This window comes from Mauremys mutica, chromosome 15, assembly GCF_020497125.1.
Source record: "Mauremys mutica isolate MM-2020 ecotype Southern chromosome 15, ASM2049712v1, whole genome shotgun sequence".
NCBI lineage: Eukaryota > Metazoa > Chordata > Testudines > Geoemydidae > Mauremys > Mauremys mutica.
The window spans coordinates 33,663,095-33,688,865 of NC_059086.1; the positions used below are offsets into that span (position 1 = coordinate 33,663,095).

A 25,771-nucleotide genomic window follows, 5' to 3' on the forward strand; every position below is an offset into this window, starting at 1 on the left:
GCCTAGGGGGCAGTGGAAATCCCACCACTGACTGAGCTGAGTCCATTGTCAGGGAGTACATATGTACTGGCTAGCTGTATCGCAGCAGCACCTTGGACTACGTTTGCCAGGAAGCCGGAGGCTGTGCTTTTTTCGACAATAAACCTGGCCGACGTGCCTTCGTACCTTACTAGACTTTGTGGTTATTGGGGGTTCTCATCGGGTCTGCTGGGTCAGCTATCTTCGAAGAGCTGGGGCAGCACACAGAGGGAACACACGCACGCAGCTGAGTGATATTAACATCGGAGAGAGCAGAGCACCACACCGGTACAACTCTGACAACAGTTTCCCTATCCTATCCCCCCATCCCTCTTCCCCACTGCCTCTTCTTTTCCACCCCCCCATCCCCCTAAGAGGCAGTCACCGAGATGCCATGGAGGGGGACCAAGCGCACTACATGGACATGGCTGCTGTCTCTGAGAGGCAGGCATCTCTGCCTGGGTAGCGAGGGCAAGCAGGGGGGCACCGCACCCCGCAGGAGACTGGGAGATCCCCCCCCCCCCCGCCCGCCCGCCCACAATGTCCATCCTGGTCCAGCTGCCCGGTGGGGGCTGGTACTCTCAGTCTCTCTGTGCTGCAGGGGACGTTTTTGGAGATGCCTCTGGCTGAGCCCCCTGCCAGATGCAGAGAGCTGGGTGGCAGCTGGTGCCCCCCACCATGCAGACGACCACCCCGCCAGCAGCCAGGTGCCAGCTCTCAGCACAGCCACCCAGTGTGACGTTATTGATATAATCTGGGACCATCTAGAACATGGTTGCAACCAAGGTCCTGTAGTGGCACCAAATCTTATGTAAAGGGGGTCATATAAGGTGTCTAAGACCAGGTTATGGGGTGGTGGTATGATTATGCTGTCTGTATGTCTGTATCATTTTGTAGTTGGAGTTATGAGTATTGGCTTTATACTGTCTGTATTTCAAACTTGTGCTGTGCTTCTGGGAGACACCCCAGACAAGTTGGTGTCAGCTCTGCCTAGCCTGCTTGATGGCCCATTAAGGACCATCAGCTACACAACTGACCCATGGAGAGAAGACAGATACACCTTGTAACTCAGCAAAGTGCAGGGACTGGCCCATGCCTACTCCAGACTCCATTTTGCTGTAATTTTCCACAGTAAGAACAAAGAAGTGTTCTTACACCTGGAAAAGACTATTAACGGCTGATGCCTCATTTCCATCTGGTCTTCAATCCTGCTTCTTACCTCTGGAGGGACTTTGCTACAAACAGAAGCTCTGAACAAAGGACTGAATGACCCATCCCAGCGGGGGATGTTCCAGAGACTTGATTTGAACCTGCAGTTTATTCTATCTCTGCTACAAGCCTGAACTAAGAACTGTGCCGTTACTGTATGTAATTGATTCCATTGAACCAATTCTAGCTCTCATCTCTATCTTTTTCCTTTTATGAATAAACCTTTAGATTTTAGATTCTAAAGGATTGGCAACAGCGTGATTTGTGAGTAAGATCTGATGTGTATATTGACCTGGGTCTGGGCTTGATTCTTTGGGATCGAGAGAACCGTTTTCCTTTATTGGGGTGTCGGTTTTCATAACCATTCGTCCCCAGGACGAGTGGCACTGGTGGTGATACTGGGAAACTGGAGTGTCTAAGGGGATTGCTTGTGACTTGTGGGGTGAGAATAAAGTCCTCTGTGTCTGACTGGTTTGGTTTGCCTTAGAGGTGGAAAACCCCCAGCCTTGGGCTGTAACTGCCCTGTTTAAGAAATTGGTCCTGAATTGGCACTCTCAGTTGGGTCCCGCCAGAACTGCATCGTCACACCTGGGAATGGGTTTCAGGTCCCCAGCCACCCTCTCCCAAGACCCCCTTTGAAATACACTTACCAGCTGCTGCCACTGGCTGCCTTTAGTTGGGTGAGAGGTTGAAGCGGGGCTGGGAGCTGCAGAGCCACGGACAGCAGCCTGCGGCCCACGAGAAGGAGATGGGGTGCACCTGTGGGGTCGCTCAGCCCCTGCTCCAGAAGCAGGGTCCCCCTCGCTCGTTGGCTGGTGGCCGAAAAACAGCCAAACAGCCCTGCCAGAGTCGCTGATCAGCAACTCAAGCTGGAAAAACACTTCCGTGATCCGTGCCAGCAACCACTGCCAGCTCTGCAAAAAAACCTGCTGATCGTCCCCCTGCCCCAGCCAAACAGCTGAAGGCTCACGGGCCCCCTTGGGCGCCATAAACAGTTGACTGGTGGGTGCCTATAGGGCTGAGGGGCAGGGCTGGTACATGGGATCCGGATCGACTCATGGCCGATTCTGCTTCGTGTCTCTGCAGGGAAAGGACCAGAGCAGGTGAGACCCCAGCTCCGCTCCCCACCCCCCGAGCTACCTGTGCGCCCCACCCCGTGCGCCTGCTCTGTGACTCAGTTTCCCTTGCTGCACCATGGAGCGAGTGATCCTGCCCCACCCCAGTGTGCTGGGGGGCAGGAGGGCGAGTGTGTGATGTCCTGGTAAGTGCCCCCCCCCCCGCCCTGCTCCACCAATCTGGAAACGGGGGCGGGGGGGGGGGAGGCCCAGAACACAGAGAATAACATCCTGACTGACCTTGTGTGACGAACTGGGGGGTTCTCTTAGTTTTTTTTCTTGGTTTTTCCAATGGTTTCATGCAGAGGGGGTGGGACTCGGTTTCCCTGGGTGTTTGTGGTTTAACGAGGGGAGGGGAGAGGGAGTTTGTTGTGACAGAGGACCAGCGAGGGAACTTGGGACCCCAGTCAGTGGCCTGGAGAATGGAGACCCCAGCGACTGGTGACCTGGTGAGGTGGGGGACGGGGGTAGGACTGTTAAGGCTTGAAAAGCCTGTTGGAAAAGGTCAGGGCAGCCTGAGCCTGAGCACCTCGTGATGCCTCCTGAGATTGCCCTGTCCCCGGACTGGGCAGCTCCCATGTGCAGCTGGGAGATGATGAGGGGGTGGGGGCTGGGCAGCTGCAGGAGGGGATGTGGTTTGCTGGGCGTTGCAGGGAGCTGACTTTGCTCTGACCACGGTAGATTTTGGCTGGAGGTTGCAGAGAAACCATCTGATGGGGAAGAAAGGGGCCAAGTGCATCACGGGCTTCCTGGGGCTGCAGCCCCCAGCGCAGTTCCTCATTCCCCTCGCACTCGGGCCTCAGGCTCGGTGGAGCTCAGCACTGGGGTGTTGGTGGCAGCGCTGAGGGGCCCCCACTGCCCCCATCATGGCATCTGCTCTCACCGTCCTCCTCCTCGGTGAGTATCGGATAAAGCCAGGGCGTGTGCCTATGGGAGGGGGGATCTGAGACCAGGGTACGTACCCAGATGCGGGGATCTGAGACCCAGGTGTAGGATCCAGTCCCTCTGGAATCTGGTCCCTAACATGCTGTCTCCTCTCCAGGCTGCTGGCTGGCCGGGCACAGCGGGGTGTGGGGAGGTGAGTATCAGTCTGTGGGGAGGAGGGTAACCTCAAGGACGGGGGAGGGGATGCATGGGGTGGGAAAAAGAGGAACTGAGCCCTGAACCTTCCCCAAAACTCAACCCAAACTCCCCCTGTGAGCTCAGACCCGGCCCCGTTCTTCTGTGCCACTCGCCCCATGGAGTTACTAGGAGCCAAATCTGGCTCCGTGGGGCTGACAAAGCAGATGGGAACCATCCCCTGGTTCAATGTCCTGCCCCCACAGGCTGTGAGGATCAGGGTTGGGGGCGGCAGGTGGATTTATTTCAGTTCATAAAAACGCTAACAGGGCCCATCCGTGGGCTCTAGATCCAGGGCCGTCCTTAGGATTTATGGTGCCCTAGGCGAGATTATTAAACTGGTGCCCCTGTGCCTGATCTGCTCTTAGCAACACAAATATAAGCATACAGTATTGGAAAACTTGCCACATTCACGTTATTAAAACCAGTTTAACTTAATTAAGCACACTGTAATGCTGATGCACTAGCACTAAAGAAGTAGCCCTATAGAAAAAATTCTGATTTGACAGAATGATACAAATAATATAATTTTTGTAATTTGTCAAAATTTTATTGGAAATGTATATGAAGAGGTATTGAAACAAAGATTTATTTTTAATTAAAAGCAATCTTTCTGGCTTTTTTGGCTGCAAAATCAGTTTAATAAGCTGGTTTTCCAAACAGTGGGAAAATATAACCCTAGTTTTACTGCTAGGTAAAGCACAAAGTGACCAAAATGAAGTCAGCACAGAATCATCTCATCTAGATTAAGGTAGCACAAAAATGTTACAGAAGTCCTATTGTGCCTTATTTTTGTTTGGAAAGACATTGGCAATAGCAGCACATTCACATGATAAAATACATGATAAATCACTGTCTCTAAAGTTCCATCAAAAACTGACATCTTCACAGCTCTAGCATGATCTGCTGTACAGATTCTTCACAAGGAAGTGTCCCTGGCCTTTTTAACTCATATTAACTATGTATTTACTTTATGAAAGTTGGAGAAAACACTGTGAAAATGTAAAACATTGGCTGCCCAACTTCTGGGCTGGCAAAAGCTATACTGACACACAGGAAAAAAAAAAAGCAGGAGAATCTTAGTACAACATATGGTCAGTCTATACCAGGGGTCGGCAACCTTTCAGAAGTGGTGTGCCAAGTTCACTGTAATTTAAGGTTTCTCTTGCCAGTAATACATTTTAATGTTTGTAGAAGGTCTCTCTCTATGTCTATATTATATAAATAAACTATTGTTATTATCTGAGGTCCTGCTCAGGCCACTGCCAACTGAATAAATGAAACCCCAGACTGGCAGCGGGCTGAGCGGGACTGGTGACTGGAACCCTAGACAAGGATCCCAGGCCCTGCTCAGCCCGCTGCTGGTCTGGGGTTCTGACCACCAACTCCTGCCACCCAGGATCCCGGCTGCCAACCCCCCTCAACCTGCTACCAGCCTGGGATTCTGCTCACCCAGGCTGGCAGGAGGCAGAGTGGGGCCGGTGGCTGGGCTCCTGACTGGCAAGGGGCCGGCAGCCAGAACCCCGGAGTAGCAGTAGGCTGAGTGCTGCCGGCACCCCAGACTGGCAGCAGACTGAACCACTCAACCCACCAGCCCGCTGCCGGCTGAGTGAATGGAACACCAGGCTGACAGCAGGTTGAGTGGTTCAGCTGGCCTGCTCAGCCCGCTGCCAGTCTGGGGTTCCTTGGGGGTCCCCAGGCCAGCAGCAGGTGCTGAGTGGGGCCGGCGGCTGGTATCCCAGCTGGCAATAGGGCAGCAGCTGGAACCCCAGAGCAGTGATGGGCTGAGCCACTCAGCCTGCTGCTGCGTACCATCAAAAATCAGCTCACCTGCCACCTTTGGCATGTGTGCTGTAGGTTGCCGACCCCTGCTTTATACACTAGTAAGGAGATGAGCATATTACAGTTGTTGGAGGGCTCTTATCAGGAGTAACAGGCTGTAGGAAAGTCAGTCAACATTTTTTGTTTCTATGATGAAACCTGGCCCACTCCCTGCCGCAAACCAAACCTGTCACTAATAATTGTCAACAACTTAATTTTCTGTTTTTGGCTAAGATATTAATTTAAAAAAAATATTGAAATTGGATTCAGGATTGTTAGCAAGAATTTTTGGCAAACAAAGTTGTTAAATGACAATCTAAATGGCAACACAGTACTGCTTTCATGCTTGGCTCACCCCCCAGCCTGCTGGTCCAACAGCTGCAGTAGACCCCAAAATCCACCTCTTGGGGTGCAGAGTGGCAACAGCAGCAGCAAACCCTCAGGTCCAATCACACGCCAATGGGCACCACCACCAGCCTTACGGACCATGGTGAAGTTAGCACAGCATCTGATCTCAGGGACAGGTCACCCATGGAGCCACAGCAGCTCATCCTGCCCTGTGTAGCTCCCCCCGGATGAGGTGGATCGCTGGCAGCTGCCAGCCCGGGGGAGAGGCGCTCCCCAGCTAGGGTGCCCAGATCCAGATGTCCTGATTTTATAGGGCCAGTCCCGATATTTGGTGCTTTGTCTTATATAGGCACCAATTACCCCCACCTAGAGTGACCAGACAGCAAGTGTGAAAAATCAGGACGGGGTGGGGGGTAAAAGGAGCCTATATAAAAAAAAGACCCCAAAATTGGGACTGGCCCTATAAAATAGGGATATCTGCTCACCCTACCACCCCAACCCCCGTCCTGATTTTTCACACATCTGGCTAACCCCAGCCCAGCCCTGTGTGACATTCCAATCCTGGCAGAGGAAGTGAGTTACTTTCACTTTCATTCCTCAGCAGGCAGGCAGCCTCCCCCCCACCTACCCCCCAGCACCTCACCCAACCCAGCCCTGACGGAGGGGAGGGAGGAGAGAGAGAGGGATGCTCCTGGGGAGGAGGGAGAAAGGAGGGGGTGCTCCATGGGGCAGGGGGGGAGAAGAATGGATGTTATGGGGGACAAGGATACTGGTTCCAGACCCGCAGAGCCTGCCTCACCTCACCTCAGCCAGGGAGAAAGAGTCACACTCACAGGTGAGCTCCTTCCCAGAGACCCCAGCAGCCAATCCCCTCCCTCAGACTGTGCTGCATTCGGCTCTCTCTAGGACCCAGCAGCCTGCTCTTACATGCTCCACTGCTTCCCTTCTGTCCCGGCTCCGGGCAGAGTGGTGCCCCCAGACCTAGTGGTGCCCTAGGCGGCTGCCTATTCTGCCTATGCCTAAGGACGGCCCTGTCTAGATCCCCTCGGGGTAACTGAAATGTTCCCGGTCAGTGCAGCCGTGGGGGAGAACCCCCCAGATCCACCCCCAGCCCCAGATCCTCCCCCAATAGCTCCCTCCCCTGCACTTACAGCCCCCTCCTCCCCCAGGCCTGGGGAAAGGTGGGTGTTGTGTGAGTCCTGCCGGTCACACACTCTGTTTCCAGCCCCGGGTCAGATGGCAGAGCTGCAGGGGGGGCACTGGGAATTACGCTGTGACGGAGCGATTCTGGCGGGACCCAACTGAGAGTGCCAAATCAGGACCAATTGCTCAAACAGGGCAGTCACAGCCCTCGGCTGGGGTTTTTCCACCTCTAAGGCAAACCAAACCAGCCAGACAAAAAGGACTTTGGTCTCACCCCACTGGCTAACCACAAGTCACACAAGCAATTTCCTTAGACACTCCAGTCTCCCAGCATCACCACCAGTGCACTCGTCCTGGGGATGAATGGTTATGAAAACCAACACCCCAATAAAAGAAAAAGGTTCTCTCGATCCCAAAGGACCAAGCCCCAGACCCAGGTCAATATACATATCAGATCTTACCCACAAATCACGCTGTTGCCAATCCTTTAGAATCTAAAATCTAAAGGTTTATTTACAAAGGGAAAAAGGTAGAGATGAGAGGTAGAATTGGTTAAATGGAATCAATTACATACAGTAATGGCAAAGTTCTTAGTTCAGGCTTGCAGCAGTGATGGAGTAAACTGCAGGTTCAAATTAAGTCTCTGGAATACATCCCCCGCTGGGATGGGTCAGTCAGTCCCTTGTGTAGAGCTTCAGTTTGTAGCAAAGTCCCTCCAGAGGTCAGAAGCAGGATTGAAGACAAGATGGAGATGATGCATCAGCCTTATATAGACTTTTCCAGGTGTAAGAATCTCTTTGTCCTCACTGTGGAAAATTACAGCAAAATGGAGTCTGCAGTCACATGGACAAGTCTCTGCATACTTTGCTGAGTCACAAGGCGTGTCTGCCTTCTCTCCATGGGTCAATTGTGTAGCTGATGGTCCTTAATGGCCCATCAAGCCAGCTAGGCAGGGCTAACACCAGCTTGTCTGGGATATTTCCCAGAAGCAGAGCATAATACAAAATACAGACAGTACAGAGCCAATACTTATAACTTCAACTACAAAATGATACACAGACATACAGACAGCATAATCATAACCAGCAACCCAGAACCTGGTCTTAGACACTTTATATGACCCCCTTTACTTAAGATTTGGTGCCACTACAGGACCTTGGTTGCAACCCATGTTCTATATGGTCCCAATTTATATCAATAACGTCACATACGCTTGTGAATGCCACAGGGCAGAATCACTGGTTATATCCCACGGACCCTGTCAAGATCATTGTAGCAGGTGAGGGGCCCGGCTCAGCATCCCGGCTCCCAGCCCCACACCCAGCCAGATCCTCTGGGGGTCTCTGCACCAATGGGACGCTCAGAGCCAGGCTCTGCCCTGAACCCAGCAGAGGGGACGCCCGGCTGGAGAGCAGAGACAGAGTCGCTGGGGGGTTCCCCAGCCAGGGGGGAGCAGCAGCCACTGGAGATTGGGGTAGAGGAAGGGGGGATCCCTGCCCCCAGGGGAGCTGCAGAGCAGGCGGGATCTTTCCCAGGCAACACATCAGTTACAGGGTGAAGGTTATAAACCTCAGTGTATAGTACAGACTTGCACAATCCCCTACAAGTCAGTGGTGGTGCTGTGCACAGAACCCAGGAGTCCTGGCCCCCAACTCCCCTGCTCTCACCACTAGACACCACTCCCCTCCTAGAGCCAGGGCAAGAACCCAGGAGTCCTGGCTCCCAGCCCTCCTAGCAGAGAAGCCAGGGAGTGAATGGACCCTGGAGACTGGCCTGGCCTGTCACCCGCCGGGGAGCAGAGCTCTGGGCCCCAGGGGCTGGGGTGGCTCCGTGTCTCATGCTGTGAGCCCAGGGCTGAGGGGAAACTCTGGGCCCCTGTGGAAAGGGATCCAGGAGCCCGTCCCCAGGGCCGCCAGGTCTGACCCACCACTGAGGCCGTGTAGTGAGGACGGGCCCCAGGAGTGAGTGACGGGGCCTGTGTCTCACGGCCTGTCTGCTTCCCACTGCAGAGCCCAGCTACCCCAAACCCAACATCTCTGGGATCCCCAGCGAGGGGGTTTCCTTGGGGAAATCCGTGAGCATCTGGTGTAAGGGGCAGCACCAGGCCGTGCAGTTCATGCTGAATAAAGATGGACGCCACATCCAAAGTGTGGATGCGAACTCACAGGCTCTGTTTCTCATCAACATCGTGAGCCAGGAGCAAGGCGGGAACTACAGCTGCTCCTATCGCAGCAAATCGGAGCCGTTCAATGTGTCGTACCCCAGCGACCCCGTGGAGCTGGTGGTGAGAGGTGAGGGGCCCGGCTCAGCGTCCCCGTTCCCAGCCCCACCCCCAGCCAGACCCTCATGGGGACTCGGTGCCAATGGGACGCTCAGAGCCAGGCTCTGCCCTGAGCCCTGACCCCGCAAAAGGGAAGCCCGGCTGGGGAGTGGGGACGGAGTCACTGGGGGGTTCCCCAGCCAGGGGGAGCAGCAGCCCCTGGAGACTCGGGGCAGGGAGGCTACTTTTACGCTGCCCCTTGTGCGTAGGGACCGGGAGTCGCTATTTAATCCCCTGATCCCATCGCCCTGTTCTCCAGGCCCCGCCCCAGGCAGTGCCCCGGCCGAGGCTGAATGAGGCAAGGGCTGCAGGAGAAGCGGTGGCTTGGTGGACATGGCGCTGGGCTGGGACCCAGGAGATCTGGCTCAGCTCCTGGCGCAGCCACAGACCCTGTGTGATGGGAGCACATCGCGGTTTTCAAAAGTGTCCTTCCTTGTGGGAGGGGGTTCAATCTTGGGGGATCTGAGGCCGAGCACCCACAAACTGAGACACCCACAGTTAGCGGAGACCTCTGCAAATGCTGCCTCAGTAGCCTGGATCCCTTGTGTTGGGGGAGCATGTAGGGCCCCCGCCATGATCAGGGCCCCGTTGTGCCAGGCGCTGCATAAACACAGAGTGAAGAGACATTCCCTGCCCCTAGGAGCTCACTAAGGAAAGTGGACATGCCTGTGCCTCAGTTTCCCCTGTGTAGAATGGGAATAATGACCCCTTCTTGCCTCCCAGGGGGCTGACTCCCTTCCTGTGTGGAGCTCCGGCCCTGCGGTGACAGGCACCACTCTGTGTCCAGGGCAGGCCGGACGCAGTGAACAAGGCCAGGGCCACACATGGCATATGAGGACCCAAGAACTAGGGAGCCGCGACTCAGTGTCTGTGGGGCTGGGAGCCCAGCTCGCAGGGCTGGGATTCTGGGTGGGGGAAACTCTGGGATCTGGGAGAGAATCTCTGCCCCGGGGGCCCCAAGATCTGTCCATGGCTGCAGCCGGCCGGGGCTGGGTGGGTGCCCGGGTCTGGCTCTCACAGCCTGTCTCCTCTGCGCAGATCCCAACTTACCCAGACCCAACATCTCTCTGAGCCCCACTGGGGTCCCCGCCCCAGGGGCAGACGTCACCATCCGGTGTGAGGGGCAGCGCCGGGACGTGAGGTTCTTCCTGCACAAGGCTGGAGACCTGAACCTGCAGCGACACATGGACCCTGCTGGGGCCGGGGCCGAGTTCCGCATCCCCAGCGTGGGCCGGCAGCACGGAGGGAACTACAGCTGCAGCTACCGGAACTGGTCAGAGCCCTTCGTCTCCTCAGAGCCCAGTGACCCCGTGCAGCTGGTGGTAGCAGGTGAGGGGCCCGGCTCGGTGTCCCCGCTCCCAGCCCCACACGCAGCCGGATCCTTGGGGATCTCTCTGCCTTGATGGGACGCTCAGAGCCAGGCTCGGCCCTGAGCCCTGGGCCCAGCAATGGGGACACCCAGCCATGGAGCAGGAACAGAGTCACCGGGGGGGTTCCCCATCCAGGGGGAGCAGCAGCCACTGGAAGTTTGGGGCACAGGAAGGGGGGCTCCCTGCCCCCAGGGAGAGCTGCAGAGAAGGGGGCTTTTCCCAGGGGGTTGCTCGCTGGGTTGCTTCCGTTCTTAGGACCCATAGAGAAGTTGGGCCCCAAAGGGGAGGGCAATTGCTGTGGAAACAGGTCGTGGTGCCCAGGGGTGGGTGAGGCCCAGACACCAGGGGGAGGGGCAGCCCCAGACCCCCAGCTCCCCCGATGCCTCCTGCTCTGCAGGCCACTGCCTGGAATTTGCTGGGGAATCCTAGGGAAGGGGCAGGATCTGGGGGGCTGGGCTGTGAAATTGGGCCCAGCTGAGTGTCAGAGTCCTGGGGCAATAACCTCCCCCCTCTTGGGCCACATGACGTCCCCCTGGCAATAGGAGTGAGCATTACCCAGATGGTTCTTGCTTCCCCTCTCCCCATTGGGGGTCTATGGGGACCCCCTGACCTTCCCCCCAATAGATATTCTGCTGCCTCTGGCTGCTCCCTAGGGCCTGGGCATCGCCCGAGTCTGGGGGGCAGCGGGTGAGATACCAGCCTCCCCTCACGTGCACGCACTGCCTGGCTGTGTTTGCCAGCAGCCGAGATACCCCGGGGCTGGGCTCACTGCACAGCAGACAGGCCGGGACAGAGGCACCTGTGGGAGAGGACAGAGGGGTCCTATGGGGACAGGGAGCTGGGGTGGTTCCCTGTTCCGGGGGGTGGGACCCTGAGGCTCTGATTGTCCCCATCCCCTGCCCCAGTCCTGGGGTGCCGGGTGTCTCAGGGGTAGTTCGTCCACCTGGGAGCCCCCTTCACTGGGGAATCTGAGGTAGCAGGATGTGGCCTCCCCAGAGCCACGGCACCTGGGAGACCCCCAGAGGGGGGCTGGGCCAGACCTGCCAGATGTGGGGTTGGAGGCTCTGCTCCCGGGGCAGCACCAGCTGCTGATCTCCCCGTCCAAGTGGCCAAGTGACTCTTCCCTTCCCCCCACAGCAGCCTCCCTGGATTTCACCAACACCAACATCGCCCGCCTGGGGCTGGGTGCCGGGGTCCTGCTCGTCCTGGGGCTGATCCTGGCCGAGGCCTATTACAGCCGCCCAAGGGGGACACCCTAGGTGAGGTGCCCCCCCCCCTTCTGTGCCCCTTGTTCCCCACAGGGGCTGGGCCCAGGGTGACACGGGCCCCTCTAACCCACCGTCTCTCTGCATCCCCAGGAGCCTGGATCCAGCCGTGCAGAGAAGAGAATCTGCCTTGGGGACAAGCCGCTTCCTCGTGGGGTGCTGAGACCCCAGCACAAACCTCCCTGCCCCCAAACACCCCTGCCTCGGAGAATCCTGCCCCACAACAGCTCCTGACCTGACAGCAGTTCCCCAGGATTGAATCCCCAATGCCGTGTGTGACGTTGCACTCCTTATGTTTATGGAAATATGCTGATGAGTGTAAATATAATGTAACTATGCAAAGGGTATAAGGTATCATTGTAAGGTATCATTACAAAGCTTATGATCTACTGAGTGTGTTCACCCCGTTTGGACGAATGTATCTTTCTTGTATCTAAAACTAGAAATGTGAAGTTAACTCTGAGGTTCTCTTGTAATCATGCAAAGTGTGGACCATTAATGGTGGTTTAGAGTCTCGATGGCTCCCATTGACTAGGACAATTGGTTGTAGATGGTTTATTTACCTGCAAGCCTCCTTGTGGACCTGGGGCAACCTGTGGGTAATGAAGAATGAGGTCTCCCAGGGACATGTGACCATGTCACATGATACTGGAATCCATCTTTAACCTGGTGCTTTTCCATTTAGAGGGAGGGGTGAGAACCCAGAGAGACAAAGGATTCCCGCCTTGGGCCAAAGCTATAAAAGGGGGTGGAACCGAACAGAGGGGGTGGCCAGTCCTGAGAAATCCCCTAGTTACCACCGGAGCTGGAGCTAACCAGGGCTGTACCAGGGGAAAGGTTCGGGCCCAGACTAGGAAGGAGTCTAGTCTGTGAAAGAAACTTATTGGAACATCTCTGAGGGTGAGATTTACCTGTAATCAGTTTCTTAAATGTATTAGGCTTAGACGTGTGCGCTTTGTTTTATTTTGCTTAGTAACTTACTTTGTTCTGTCTGTTATTACTTGAAACCACTTAAATCCTCCTTTTTATACTTAACAAAATCACTTTTGTTTACTAATTAACCCAGAGTAAGGGATTAATACCTGGGGAGCAAACAGGTGTGCATCTCTCTCTGTCAGTGTTATAGAGGGAGAACAAGTTATGCGTTTAACCTGTATAAGCTTTACACAGAGTAAAACGGGTTTATTTGGGGTTTGGATCCCATTGAGAGAGAGGAAACGTGCTGAGTGGCTTTCAGTTAAAGCCTGCAGGTTTTGGGGGCCTGGCCCAGACCCTGAGTCTGTGTTGCAGCAGACATAGCGTGTCTGGCTCAACAAGGCAGGGCTCTGAAGTCCCAAGCTGGCAGGGAAAATGGGCTCAGAGGTACTTTCAGCACGTCAGGTGACAGTCCCAAGGGGGTCTCTGTGACCGAACCCATCACAATCGGACTTTAACAGCAGCTGCTGCGACGCCAGCGCCAGCTCCAGCTCAACTCCACTGGCTCCTCTGCCCCCCCAGGGCAGTCGCTAGCGTCTCTGGGGCCAGCGGGGAGACCCAAATCCGAGGGATTTTTCGGCTAGAGACTCGCTCCAACAAACGGGGCCGGGACTGGAACAAACCCCTCGTTTCACAAGGCGCCTGCCACGGCTCCCCTGGTTCCTGCTCTGCTGGGTCTGTAACAGCCGGTCCCAGGGGTCAATGGGGGGGTTTGCCATGGGGCTGAGCAGGCTGCAGGCTCTGGACCCCACCCCCGGCCTGTGCTTAACCCTGTTCAGTGTGGGGCAGAGACGGGGGCGTGTTCGCACCTTGGGCCCTTTACTGCATCTCCATGAACACAACAAGGCGCAGAGTGATTTAGTCGCTGGCGCTCCTGGGCTCCCCCATGGCAGGCGTTTGCGGGGAGCTAGAGGGAGGGAGCCGGGAGTTTGAGGGAAGTAGGTTGGGGGTAATGGGAGAGGGGTTGAGGACAGAGGGGCTGGGATGGGGGACAGCAGTTTGAGGGCAGACAGGCTCCCCCCAGAAGGTCAGAGTCGGGGGGCAGGATTGTTGGGGGGTCAGAGGAGGGAGGGGAAGCCATCAGCCCCGAGTGCCCCCTCGGCTGCCACTTCTACCCCCAGCAGCCTCCCCTCTCAGTGCCCCCCCACCCTCCCTCAGCTCCAGCCTCCTCAGGGTCCCCCATTTCCTTTTCTGTCTCCAAGTCCTCAGTCTCCCCCCCCACAGTCCCCCTGCCCCACATTCCATGCCCCATAATGACCCCCCACCGCACATTCACCCCTCCCCCTCTCACTGTACCCCTAGGCAGTCCAGGGGGGCAGGATTAATTTCCCCCACAAGGCTGAGGCGTCGGCCATCTGAGCCAGGGGGGCGGCATGGCCGCCCTGCGAGGGCTGCAGGGGGCGAGGGGGCAGCCATGTTAACTGAGGGCAGTTGGGGGTCCCTTATCTTGGGGAGCAATGGGAGATGGCGGCCATGGCTAGTGGTGGGGCAGTGAGGGGGGGAGAGGCTGGAGGTGCTGGGGGGGCAGAATGGGGGAGGGTGTTATGGACTCACAGGTCCCTGGGGGGAACCCCCTCCAGGGTGACAGCCCTTCTCTGGGGTTCACTTGCTCTGGACCCCCGGGGCCTCCACTCCCAGAGGGAATCAGCAACCCCTGATCTCTAGCCCGGAGCGACTCTCAGCCAGTGTAAAACAGGAGGGTTTATTGAGCATTGAACCCAGCACAGGAAACTCTCTGGGCCTCAGGCCTGGCCTTCCCCAGCACAGCACATCCCAGTCTCCCCTGCAGCCAGGTGGGCTCTGCCTGCTGCCCCTCTCCAGCCCCGAGCCCCCCTGCTTCCCAGCTGGGCATCCGATATCCCCGGCCCCAAGCCCCCCCTCTGTCCATTGTCTTCTCTCCAGGGAAACAGGGCGCCTGGGTCTCCTCTCCCCTCTTCTGTCCTCTGGCCCCTCTGGCTGGAACCGGCTGGTCAGGTCACCGGGGTCCTCTCCCCGCAGCCCATTGTCCTCCCACTGGCCAGAACCAGCTGGGACTCCTGAGCTGGGTCTCCAGGTCCCCAGTCGCTGGGGTCTCCATACTCCAGGGCATTGTCCGGGGTCCCAAGTTCCCTCTACAGCCCTCTGTAACCACAAACTCCCTCTCCCCTCCCCTCGTGAAACCAGTAACACCCGGGACACTGAGTCCCACCCCCTCGGCATGCAACCCACTGGAAAAACCAAGGAACCCCCGCCCCCCACACACACACACACTTCGTCACAGAGAGGCAGTGGGGTGGATGGGACACAGGCTGGGGGAGGCAGAATGGGGGATGGACCTGAGGATGGTGAGGGGACAGGGCCTGGGGGGGGGCTGAAAAGGGGAGGGGTGAGGGGGTGATGGGACACGGGCTGGGGGGCAGAATGAGGGAGGGACCGGGGGGATGATGGGACACAGGCTGGGGGGAGGGGAGTTGATGGGAAACAGATTGGGGGGGGAGAATGGGGGAGGGACTGGGGGGGCGAGGCCGTGTTGCCTACACCCAGTATCACTAGGGACACCCCGTATTTACACAGAAATTTGACTGTCCCATGGCACGTCAGGCCAGGATTCCTGTTGTCCTGGATCTCAGCGCCGGCTGCGGCCTGGCCGGTGTCTGCACAGCCCAGCGGGTGGTGGGGGAGAATGGGCCGTTGGTTGTGTCACCGGCTCCAGCTGAGGGCACGTTGGTCCCTGTGAAGCAAACCCTGGCACAGGAGCTGCGCGTGGGGGTGTGCACTTGAGTGCTGGGCAGCTCCTGAGCTGAAGGCTTCCCACGCCGAGCTGGTTTCAGTGTCTGTGTCTTTCTGCAGCTGGGTGTGTCCCTACCTGTGTGTGTGCTGGGGAAGGCTTGAGGGCCTGGCTCAGCAGGACGGTGTAAGGGAGCCCAGGCTGGTGAAACAGGTGGGCTCAGTGATACCCCAGTACATCACATGGCACCCCAGAGGCGGGGGGAGAAACCCACCACAGACCCACTGGGGGGCCTGGGATGGATTTTCTCTTTCTCTGTTTTTCTTTTGAACCTGGTTGATTTAATTCGCTCTGTGAGAAAAGCCCCTTAGAACCAGGCGTTACAGTGTAAACCCGTCATCACCGCTCAGCTATGGTGCAAGGGGAAGCAAACCCAAGCGTTCCCCATCGCGCCTGCTCCTCACTCAGTGCCACGGCTCCTATCAGATGTGGACAGGTTTGTAGGCTGAGGGGGAAGGCTGGAGAGTCAAACCCTCCAGAACCACACTTAAGGTTTCCCAAACACCCTTAACTCTGCCTCTTTGTGCACATGCATTATGATGCCATCCTTTAATTTCATCATCATGTATTAACTTTACCTTCATGGGTCACCAGCCATGTTTGAACCCAGAATGCAATAAAGCAGGGGCAGGGGAATCTGCATGGAAATAGTGGTCAGCCAAAGATTAAAGACCAGATCCTGAGGTCTCCTGGCTTCTAGCCTGGTGCACCTTCCTCCAGGCTGCTTGGTACATTGAGGGTGACTTGTCCTCCCATCCCACAGAGACACGACAAGCTGCGAGCTGCCTGGTGCTTGGCCAGGCTGATGGTCCCACGGTATCCTGGGTTTTGCAGAGACCTCTGCTTACTATGGCTGCACTAGATATCGCCGGCAGATTAGAGACAAGGTGTGATGGATGGCGGAAAAGATGAGACATTGATGGCTTCCTGTAGCTGGAGCCACCAGCTGAGTTCCTTATTTGGGGCTCAGTGGAGGTGGGTTCTGGGGTGTTGGTGGCGGCACTGAGGTGCCCCTTCCTGCCCCCATCATGGCATTTGCTCTCACTGTCCTAATCCTCGGTGAGTATCGGAGACAGCCAGGGTGTGTGCCCAGAGGTGGGGGGTATGAGACCAGGGCGTGTGTCTGATTCCAGCGTGTAGGATCCAGTTGCTCTGGGATCTGACCCTAACAAGCCGTCTCCTTTCCAGGCTGCTGGATGCTGGGCTGAGCGGGGTGTCTGGAAGCGAGTATTTGTGGATCTGGGGAAACTTTATTGTTATGGGGCGGGGGGAAAGGGGGGACAAGAGGAGCTGAGCCCAGAACTTTCCCCGCAAAACTCAGTTCAACCTCCTTGTATTGACCATGGCGGACTGAGACCAGAACTCGGCGCTGCACCCGCTGCAGTCAAGAGCGACTCTAGATTGACCCCCCAGGGGAACTGAGATCAGAACCCGGCCCTGCCCCTATAGCGCTCAGGTGCGACTCCGGATTGATCCCAGGGGGCGGAGATCAGAACCCAGCCCACAGGTTTCCTGTGGATCCCTACTCCTGGGGGAATTCTGCATCAAACAATTAAAAATTCTGCAGACAATATCTGAAAATCCTGCAAAATTCTGCATATTTTATTTGTCAAAATAACACAATATAATCATGCCAGTTTCAACTATACTGGTCATTTATTTAAAAATATCTGCCAGCGAGTATGTCTGTAACAATACAGACCAAAAAAAATTCTGGTAATTTTTTTTGACAAATAATTTCCTCACTAGGCATATTAACACAGAACATTGAGTAAGTCATTTAAATTACACAACAGAACTATATTTCCTGCGCCTGTGAGAAGCAGTGCAAAGGTGTGGGGGAGTCGGGGGTAATGGAGGAGCTGAGGGAGAGGGAAGGAGCCTGGGAGTGAACCTGGAAGGTGTTGGGTGTGAGTGGGAGAAGGGTTTTTGTTTTTAGGGGGGGGATTGTTAGGGAGCTGGGAAGCCTCCCCCATGCAGACCCTGGCTGACCTCAAGCCTCTGCCATTCAGTCAGGCACATCAGCCCCTGTCCCTGCAACCCCCGTCCCCATGGGTCTCACTCTCTGCAACATCCTCCCCCATCCCCATATGTTCTTGCAGGCCCCCTTCCCCATCCCCAGACTCAATGCTGTCACCCCACTAGCTCCTGAGCCCCAGTCTGTGACCCCCCCAGCACCCCTGGGTGCCCCACTCTGCCCTAACCGGGCTCTGCGGGCAGGTGCTGTGATGAACTTCTGCTCCTGGGGGGATTCTGCAGCACGGGGCAGGCAGAGAATTTTTTTCCCCACAGAAAATACATTCAGCACCAGAAGTGCTGCAGTTCCGCCTCTTTCCACCAGGGGCCGCTGTGGCGCCAGAACAGCGGGCTGTGTTCATGCTGCTGGCTGCTCTGGCACCAGAGCGGCCTCTCGTGGGCAAAAGTCAGAACTGCAGCACTTCTTGAGCAGAATGTACTTCTTGAGCCGCGGGACCAGCGGGCCTCCCGCGTCCACCGGAGCCGCCTGCCGCCCTCCCGCAGGACGCCGCCCCGCGCGCTGGGGTGTGGAGCCGGCCCTGACCGCAGTGAAGACACCACGGTAAGTCGATCTAAGTAAGTCAACTTCAGTTACCTTATTCACACAGCTGAAGTGGCGTAACTTAGCTCGATACCACCCCCTAGTGTAGACCAAGCGTAGCTGTCTCTTTGAAGGTCGTGGTAACCTGTATCTGAACTGGTTTAATGGATAAATTATCCTGTGCTAAGTGCCATGATGTTTGGGAGAAGGAAAGTTTAGCCAAAAGGCTGTAGGAAGGGTATAAAAACCCTGGGACGCGATCCTTCTTCATCTCAGATCTGCTTTGGGTTTCAAGAAGGGGAAACCCTGAGCCATAACGATTGAGATTCCCCAGTCACTGGAGTCACCCTGAATATGGACATTGGACTGTAACCTCTGGACTATTTCTGAAAGGACCTTTGGCAACTACAAACTCATCTCTGCTGTGTCTGATCCTCAAGAATTGAATTCAAGTCTGTCTGTATATTGGTCTTTTAACCAACACTCTCTCTCTCTCTTTTCTTTTTTAATACATTTTAGTTTAGTTAATAAGAATTGGTTAATAGTGTGTATTTTTGGGTGAGATCTAAGTTATAATTGGACCTGGGTGTGTGGCTAATCCTTTGGGGTCGGAAGAACCTTTTCTTTTATATGATGAGATAAGATTTTCAGTAATTATCATCATATCTGACGTGTGTCTGGATGGAGGCCTGAGGCTGGGCACGTTAAGGGAACTGCGGTGTTTGGACTTCTGAGTAACCAGTGAGGCAACACAGAGGCTGTTTTGATAATTCTAAGTATTGAAATATCCACCAGACTTGGGGGGTTGTCTGCCCCCTGTGTGCAGTTCTCCCTAAGTGAGTGACCTCAGCTGGCACCCACGGGCAGCACCGTCACAGAGCCTCTGACACCCTGCAAACCAAACACGCTGCTTCAGGTAGAATAAACAAACAGATTTATTAGCTATGAAGGTCGATTTAAGTGATTGTAAGTCAAAGCACAAGAAGTCAGATTTGGTCAAATGAAATAAAAGCAAAACGCATTCTACGCTGAGCTTAACACTTTCAGTTCCCTTTCAGACTTCGATGCTTCTCACCACAGGCTGGCTGGGTGCCCTTTCCCAGGCTCTCCCCTTCGATCAGCGTTTCAGTCGCTGGGTGGTTGTGGTGTCTGTAGATGTAGGTGGAAGAGAGAGAGAGCGAGCAGGGCAAAATGTCTCCCCCTTTTAGCATGTGCTTTCTTTCCTCCAGATTTTGCCCCCCTCCCCTTCAGAGGCAGGGGAGCGTTACCTCATCGCAGTCCCAAACTGACCAAAGGAAGGGGGGTGACTCCCTTGAGAGTCCAACAGACTCTTTGTTGCTGCCTAGGCCAACGTCCTTTGTTCCTGTGAGGCTGGGCTGGGTTTGTCCCGTACGTGCCCTGATGAGGTGTGAACGGCCCCTCTGCTTCGGGAGAGTTTTGGCCAGGGTTTGCTTTAAGCCATGAGGAGACATTTTCAGCCTCATAACTATATACAGGAAATGATAACCTATAACCTGACAGTAACATCACTGTAACGGTGACTATAACATCACCGTAACAACCACGCTCAGTGTATTCTAAGCCTTCCGAAGACACCCGCCATGCCAAACTTTGCACTGGATCCCACACAACTGTCAAAGTTAGACTCAGGACTCACAGGAGCCAGCATCCGACGAAGTGGCTATTCACCCACGAAAGCTCATGCCCCAATACGTCTGTTCGTCTGTAAGGTGCCACAGGACTCTTTGCTGCTTTGACAGGTTTTCAGACCACTCTGTTTTATTAGACTCTGTCTGGTCACCCTACCAGGGAGTCAGGTTTACGCTGAGTTTGAGAGGCAGTAACAGAAACAGGAAGCGAGCGCTGGCTCTAGACACACTTCCCCTTTTCACAGATTTTTTGGCCGGTCCTTTAGGAAATTAGGATCTAAATGTATCCCTCCCTCCCTGCCCACCTCACAGGGGCCGGAAACCACCTCCCACCCCTCTGTCCCGTCTCTCTCTCACACCACTGCACTAAGAACAGCATCTGCAGCGACACTACCTGTGGGATTACAATGTGAGATGCTGAACTGATTATGCTGGGTTGTGTGTGAAGGACTGGCCTTGGGCTTGTTCTCATTGGCCAGCTAATTGTAAATAGGATACAGGTGTGTAGGATGATAATTACCCTATGGGGTTACAGCTGTGGTTGTGTGTGTATAATTAATCAATTAGCAATTGATTGTTGACTATATTGTATATAAGAGCATGCTGGGAATGAATAAATGGATATGCATACACACACACGCTCTCTCTCTCTGCTTGGGCTCTGTTCCTGCGCGAGTGCGATGCAACAACTACCTGGGAAGGAGGTTGGCCATACCCCTCCACCCTCATGCTCCAGAGTGGGCGCTGGACCCAGCTGGGTCAGGAAGGAACCTCTGCCCCACTCCATAAGAGAGGCTCGCTTTGTTGGGGGTACTGTGTGTGGGAGGGGGAACCCTCCTCTGCTCTGAGCTGCTGCTCCAGGGAGGCTAGATGGGCCTGTTGGAAAAGCTCAGGGAAGCCTGGGCACCTCTTGATGCCTCCTGAGATTCCCCCTTTCCCAGCTGGTCCCCGGACTGGGCAGCTCCCGTGTGGGCCTGGGAGGTGATCGTGGGGGTGGGGGACCAGGCAGCTGCAGGAGGGGATGTGGTTTTCTGGGCGTTGCAGGGATCTGGCTTTGCGCTGACCGTGGTAGATTTGGCCTGGAGATTGCAGAGGAATCATCTGATGTAGAAGAAAGGGGCCGAGCGCATCACGGGTTTCCTGGGGCCGCAGCCCCCGTCACAGTTCCTCATTCCCCTCGCACTCGGGCCTCAGGCTTGGTGGAGCTGGGCACTGCGGTGTTGGTGGCAGCACTGAGGGGCCACCCACTGCCCCATCATGGTGTCCGCTCTCACCGTCCTCCTTTTCGGTGAGTATTGGAGACAGCCAGGGGGTGTGTTCTTTGGGCGGAAAGTGAGACCAGAGCATGTGTCCATGGTGCGGGTGGGATCTGAGACGAGGGCGTGTCCATGTGAAGCGGGGGGATCTGAGACCAGGGTGTAGGCTCCCGTCGCTCAGGGATCTGGTCACTAACGAGCCGTCTCCTCTCCAGGCTGCTGGCTGGCCGGGCACAGCGGGGTGTGGGGAGGTGAGTATCTGTCTGTGCGGAGGTGGGTAACATCAAGGATGGGAGAGGGGATGCATGGGGTGGGGAAAAGAGGAACTGAGCCCTCAACCTTCCTGTAGCAGGGGGCTTACCCCACTCCTGCCCTGAAGGGCTGAAACCAGCCCTGGGGGAAGGTTGTGGCTGGGAGCTACTAAGCTGGGCTGATGGGGAAGTGGCAGCAGCTGAGCCAGGCCCGATCAGGCCACAGCTGGCCTGTATAAAGAGGCTGGGAGCCAAGAGCTCAGGAGTCTTCCTCTGCCTGTAGAGGGAGAAGGGCCTGGCTGCAGGGAGCTGGACACAGGGTACCTGAGGGGAGCAGGGCTGGGGAAAGGCTGAGGGGCTGGGGAGCTCCAGCCTGGAAAGCCCCAGGCTGCGGCCTAGCATTGGGCCAACAGGTACTGGGGGTTGCAGGGGGCAGCCTGGGGTAGGCCAAGACAGCAGGTCCAAACCCCCCTTGCCAGTGCTGAGTGGCTGATACTGCAGCCTGCCCCTGGGTGCGGGGCTAGACAATGACTGGCAGTAGCCATACACTGAGGCAAGGTGGGGATAGAGGGTGGGGGTTCCCCAGGGAGGGGAGACCCTGAGACCGAGGGGTTACTGCCAGGGGGCAGCACCCCATGTAAAAGGGCACTGGGTCCAGGGAGGGGCCAGAGGATGGGCAGATCACCGGCCTGCAGAAGGCGCTCTGGAGCTGGAACGAGCTAATTCCCAGGAGTCACCAGCAGGAGGCGCCACAGGGGTGAGTCCACTTGTCTACGCTTCCCTAAAACTCAACCCAAACTCCCCCCGTGTCCTCAGTCCCGGCCCCGTTCTTCTGTGCCCCCCACCCGCTGGAGTAACTAGGAGCCGAATCTGGCTCCCGGGGTCTGATGAGGCAGACGGGAACCATCCCTGGTTCAATGTCCTGCCCCTCACAGGCTATGAGGATGGGCGGGGTCAGGGACAGCAGGTGGATTTATTTCAGCTCATACAAATGCTAACAGGGCCTGTCCGTGGGCTCTGGATCCCCTCGGGGATCCGAAACGTTCACGGTCAGTGCAGCCGTGGGGGAGAAGCCTCCAGATCCACCTCTGCCCCCAGATCCACCCCCAACAGCTCCCTCCCCTGCACTCACAGCCCCCCCCCCCCACCCCCGTTCCCAGGGCCTGGGGAAAGGTGGGTCTCGTGTAACTCCCGCCAGTCGCACACTCTATTTCCAACCCCAGGGCTGGGGTCAGAGCTGCAGGGGCCCACTGCTCAGGCTCCCTGGCCGGCCACAGGTGGGGCCTGCGGGGACACTATCTCTCAATAACAGAACAGAATTGTAGATTCAGAGAAGCCAGGGAGTGAATGGACCCTGGAGACTGGCCTGGCCTGGCCCCCGCCGGGGAGCAGAGCTCTGGGCCCCAGGGGCTGGGGTTGCTCCGTGTCTCATGCTGTGAGCCCAGGGCTGAGGGGAAACTCTGGCCCCTGTGGAAAGGGATCCAGGAGCCCGTCCCCAGGGCCGCCGGGTCTGACCCACCACTGAGGCTGCGTGGTGAGGACGGGCCCCAGGAGTGAGTGACGGGGCCTGTGTCTCACGGCCTGTCTGCTTCCCACTGCAGAGCCCAGCTACCCCAAACCCAGCATCTCCCTGAGCCCCAGCTGGGGGGTCTCCCTGGGGGGAGCCGTGGCCATCTGGTGTCGGGGGCAGCGCCGGGGCGTGCGGTTCGTGCTGAATAAAGAGGGACGTAATTTCCGACCTGTGGATTCAGACGAGTCTGAGGTTGTGTTTCCCATCAGCAACGTGAGCTGGGAGGATGGCGGGAGCTACAGCTGCTCCTATCACAGCAGATCGGAGCCGTTCAACGTGTCGCACCCCAGTGACCCCGTGGAGCTGGTGGTGAGAGGTGAGGGGCCCGGCTCGGCGTCCCTGTTCCCAGCCCCACCCCCAGCCAGACCCTCATGGGGGCTCAGTGCCAATGGGACACTCAGAGCCAGGCTCTGCCCTGAGCCCTGACCCCGCAGAGGGGACGCCTGGCCAGGGAGCGGGGACGGAGTCACTGGGGGGTTCCCCAGCCAGGGGGAGGGAGGCGACTTTAACGCTGCCCCTTGTGCATGTGAATCGCTATTTAATCCTGTGATCCCCTCCCCTCTGTTCTCCAGTGCCCCGGTCGGGGCTGAATGAGGCAGGAGCTGCAGGAGCTGGTGGACACGGCGCTGGGCTGGGACCCAGGAGGTCTGGCCCAGCTCCTGGTGCAGCCACAGACTCTGTGTAATGGGAGCATGTTGCTGTTTTCAAAAGTGTCCTTCCTTGGGTGCGGGGGGCCTCAATCTTTGGGAGGATCTCAGGCCGAGCACCCACAAACCTAGACGTCTACAGTTAGCGGAGACCTCTGCAAATACTGGCACTGTATCTCTTGTGCTGGGGGAGCATGTAGGGTCCCCACCATGATCAGGGCCCCTTTGTGCCAGGCGCTGCATAAACACAGAGTGAGGAGACAATCCCTGCCCTTGGGAACTCACTAAGGAAAGTGAATCTGTCTGTGCCTCAGTTTCCCCTGTGTATAATGGGAATCAAGACCCCTTCCTGCCACTGGGGGGAGGGGGCTGCCTCCCTTCCTGGGTGGAGCTCTGGCCCTGCGGTGCTGCATGCCAGAGACCAGCGTGTGAGTCACTCTGTGCTTGCGGGGGCCATACATGGGCATATGAGGATCCCAAGAACGAGTCTGTGGGGCTGGGAGCCCAGCTTGCAAGGCCTGGATTCTATGGGGCGGGGGAGAATCTCTGCCCAGGGGCCCCAGGATCTGTCCATGGCTGCAGCCGGCCGGGTCTGGGTGGGTGCCTGGGTCTGGCTCTCACAGCCTGTCTCATGTGCGCAGATCCCAGCTTACCCAGACCCTCCATCTCCCTGAGCCCCACTGGGGTCATCGCCCCAGGGGCAGACGTCACCATCCGGTGTCAGGGGCAGCGCCGGGACGTGAGGTTCTTCCTGCACAAGGCTGGAGACCTGAACCCGCAGCAACACATGGACCCTGCTGGGGCCGGGGCCGAGTTCCGCATCCCCAGCGTGGGCCTGTAGCACAGAGGGAGCTACAGCTGCAGCTACCGGCCCCAGTCAGAGCCCTTCGTCTCCTCGCAGCCCAGCGACCCCGTGCAGCTGGTGGTAGCAGGTGAGGGTCCCGGCTCAGCCCCCCAGGGAAGCAGGATGCGGCCTCTCCTGAGGGGTCCGGCCCCGAGGAGGCCCCAGAGCCGCAGTGCCTGGGAGATCCCCAGAGGGGGGCTGGGCTGGACCTGCTGGACGTGGGGGTTAGGGGCTCTGCTCCGGGGCAGCGCCAGCTACTGATCTCCCTGTCTGAGCCGCCGAGTGACTCTCCCCTTCCCCCTGCAGCAGCCCCCCTGGATTTCACCAACACCAACATCACCCGCCTGGTGCTGAGCGCCGCGGTCCTGCTCGTCCTGGGGCTGATCCTGGCCGAGGCCTATTACAGCCGCCTGAGAGGGGCCCCTAGGTGAGGTGACCCCCCCCGTCTTCTGTACCCATTGCTCTCCCCAGGGGCTGGGCCCAGGGTGACATGGGCCCCTCTAACACGCCATCTCTCTGGGCACCCAGGAGCCTGGATCCGGCCCTGCAGGGAAGAGACTCTCCCTGGGGGACAAGTGGATTCCTCATGGGGTGCGGAGACGCTGGCGCAAACGCCCTGCCCCCAAACACCCCTGTCTCGGAGAATCCCCCCACCAAACAGCTCCCGAGCTGACAGTGGTGTGACGGGTTCGGTCACAGAGACCCCCTTGGGACTGTCACCTGATGGGCTGAGACTCCCTCTGAGCCCTTTTTCTCTGCCACTTTGGGTCTCCAGAAACCTGCCTTGTTGAGCAGGACACACTAGCCAGCTGCAAACACAGACCCAGGGTCTGAACTGTGCCCCCAAAGCTGCACTTAACTGAAAACAGCTTAAGAAGTGCTCCTGTCTTCAGCACCCAGACACTCGGCTCCCAATGGGAGCCAAGCCCCAAATCAATCCATTTTACTCTGTAAAGCTTATACAGGGTGAACTCATAAATCATCCGCCCTCTATAACACTGATAGAGAGATTTGCACAGCTGTTTGCTCCCCCAGGTATTAATCACTTACTCTGGGTTAATTAATAAACAAAAGTGATTTTATTAAGTATAAAAAGGAGGATTTAAGTGGTTCCAAGTAATAACAGAGAGAACAAAGTAAGTTACCAAACAAAACAAAACCAAACCCGCAAGTCTAAGCCTAATCCATTAAGAAACTGAGTACAGGTAAATCTCACCCTCAGATGTTCCAATAAGCTTCTTTCACAGACTAGACTCCTTCCTAGTCTGGGCCCGATCCTTTCCCCTGGTACAGCCCTGGTTAGCTCCAGTGGTAACTAGGGGATTCCTTAGGCCTGGCAGCCCCCTTTGTTCTGTTCCACCCCCTATTATAGCTTTGGCCCAAGGCAGGAATCCTTTGTCTCTCTCTGGGTTCCCAGCCCTCCCTCTAAATGGAAAAGCACCAGGTTTAAGATGGATTCCAGTTCCGGTGACTGTGACGAACTGGGAATGTTCTTAATGGTTTCTCTGAATACTGTGTTGGTGCCTC

The 25,771-nt window shown here is 56.7% G+C and overlaps 1 protein-coding gene across 1 annotated transcript; it reads left to right on the forward strand.

The window, feature by feature from the left end:
* The first annotated feature begins 2,344 nt into the window (after positions 1–2,344).
* Positions 2,345–25,291, forward strand: LOC123350004 (immunoglobulin superfamily member 1-like). Its single transcript, XM_044988337.1, has 11 exons — positions 2,345–2,488; positions 3,024–3,239; positions 3,385–3,420; positions 8,783–9,064; positions 10,132–10,271; positions 22,835–23,069; positions 24,042–24,071; positions 24,215–24,233; positions 24,280–24,332; positions 24,551–24,671; positions 24,773–25,291. The coding sequence occupies exons 2-11, from the start codon at positions 3,209–3,211 to the stop codon at positions 24,915–24,917; spliced, it is 1,092 nt and encodes a 363-aa protein (XP_044844272.1). The 5' UTR covers positions 2,345–2,488; positions 3,024–3,208; the 3' UTR covers positions 24,918–25,291.
* Positions 25,292–25,771: the final 480 nt, after the last annotated feature.

Coding starts and splice junctions, on each gene's coding strand:
- LOC123350004 (XM_044988337.1), top strand. CDS start 3,209: ATGGCATCTGCTCTCACCGTCCTCCTCCTCG. Junction 3,421..8,782: donor GCACAGCGGGGTGTGGGGAG/GTGAGTATCAGT, acceptor TTCCCACTGCAG/AGCCCAGCTACCCCAAACCC. Junction 10,272..22,834: donor CTGGAGACCTGAACCTGCAG/CGACACATGGAC, acceptor AGCTGGGGGGTC/TCCCTGGGGGGAGCCGTGGC.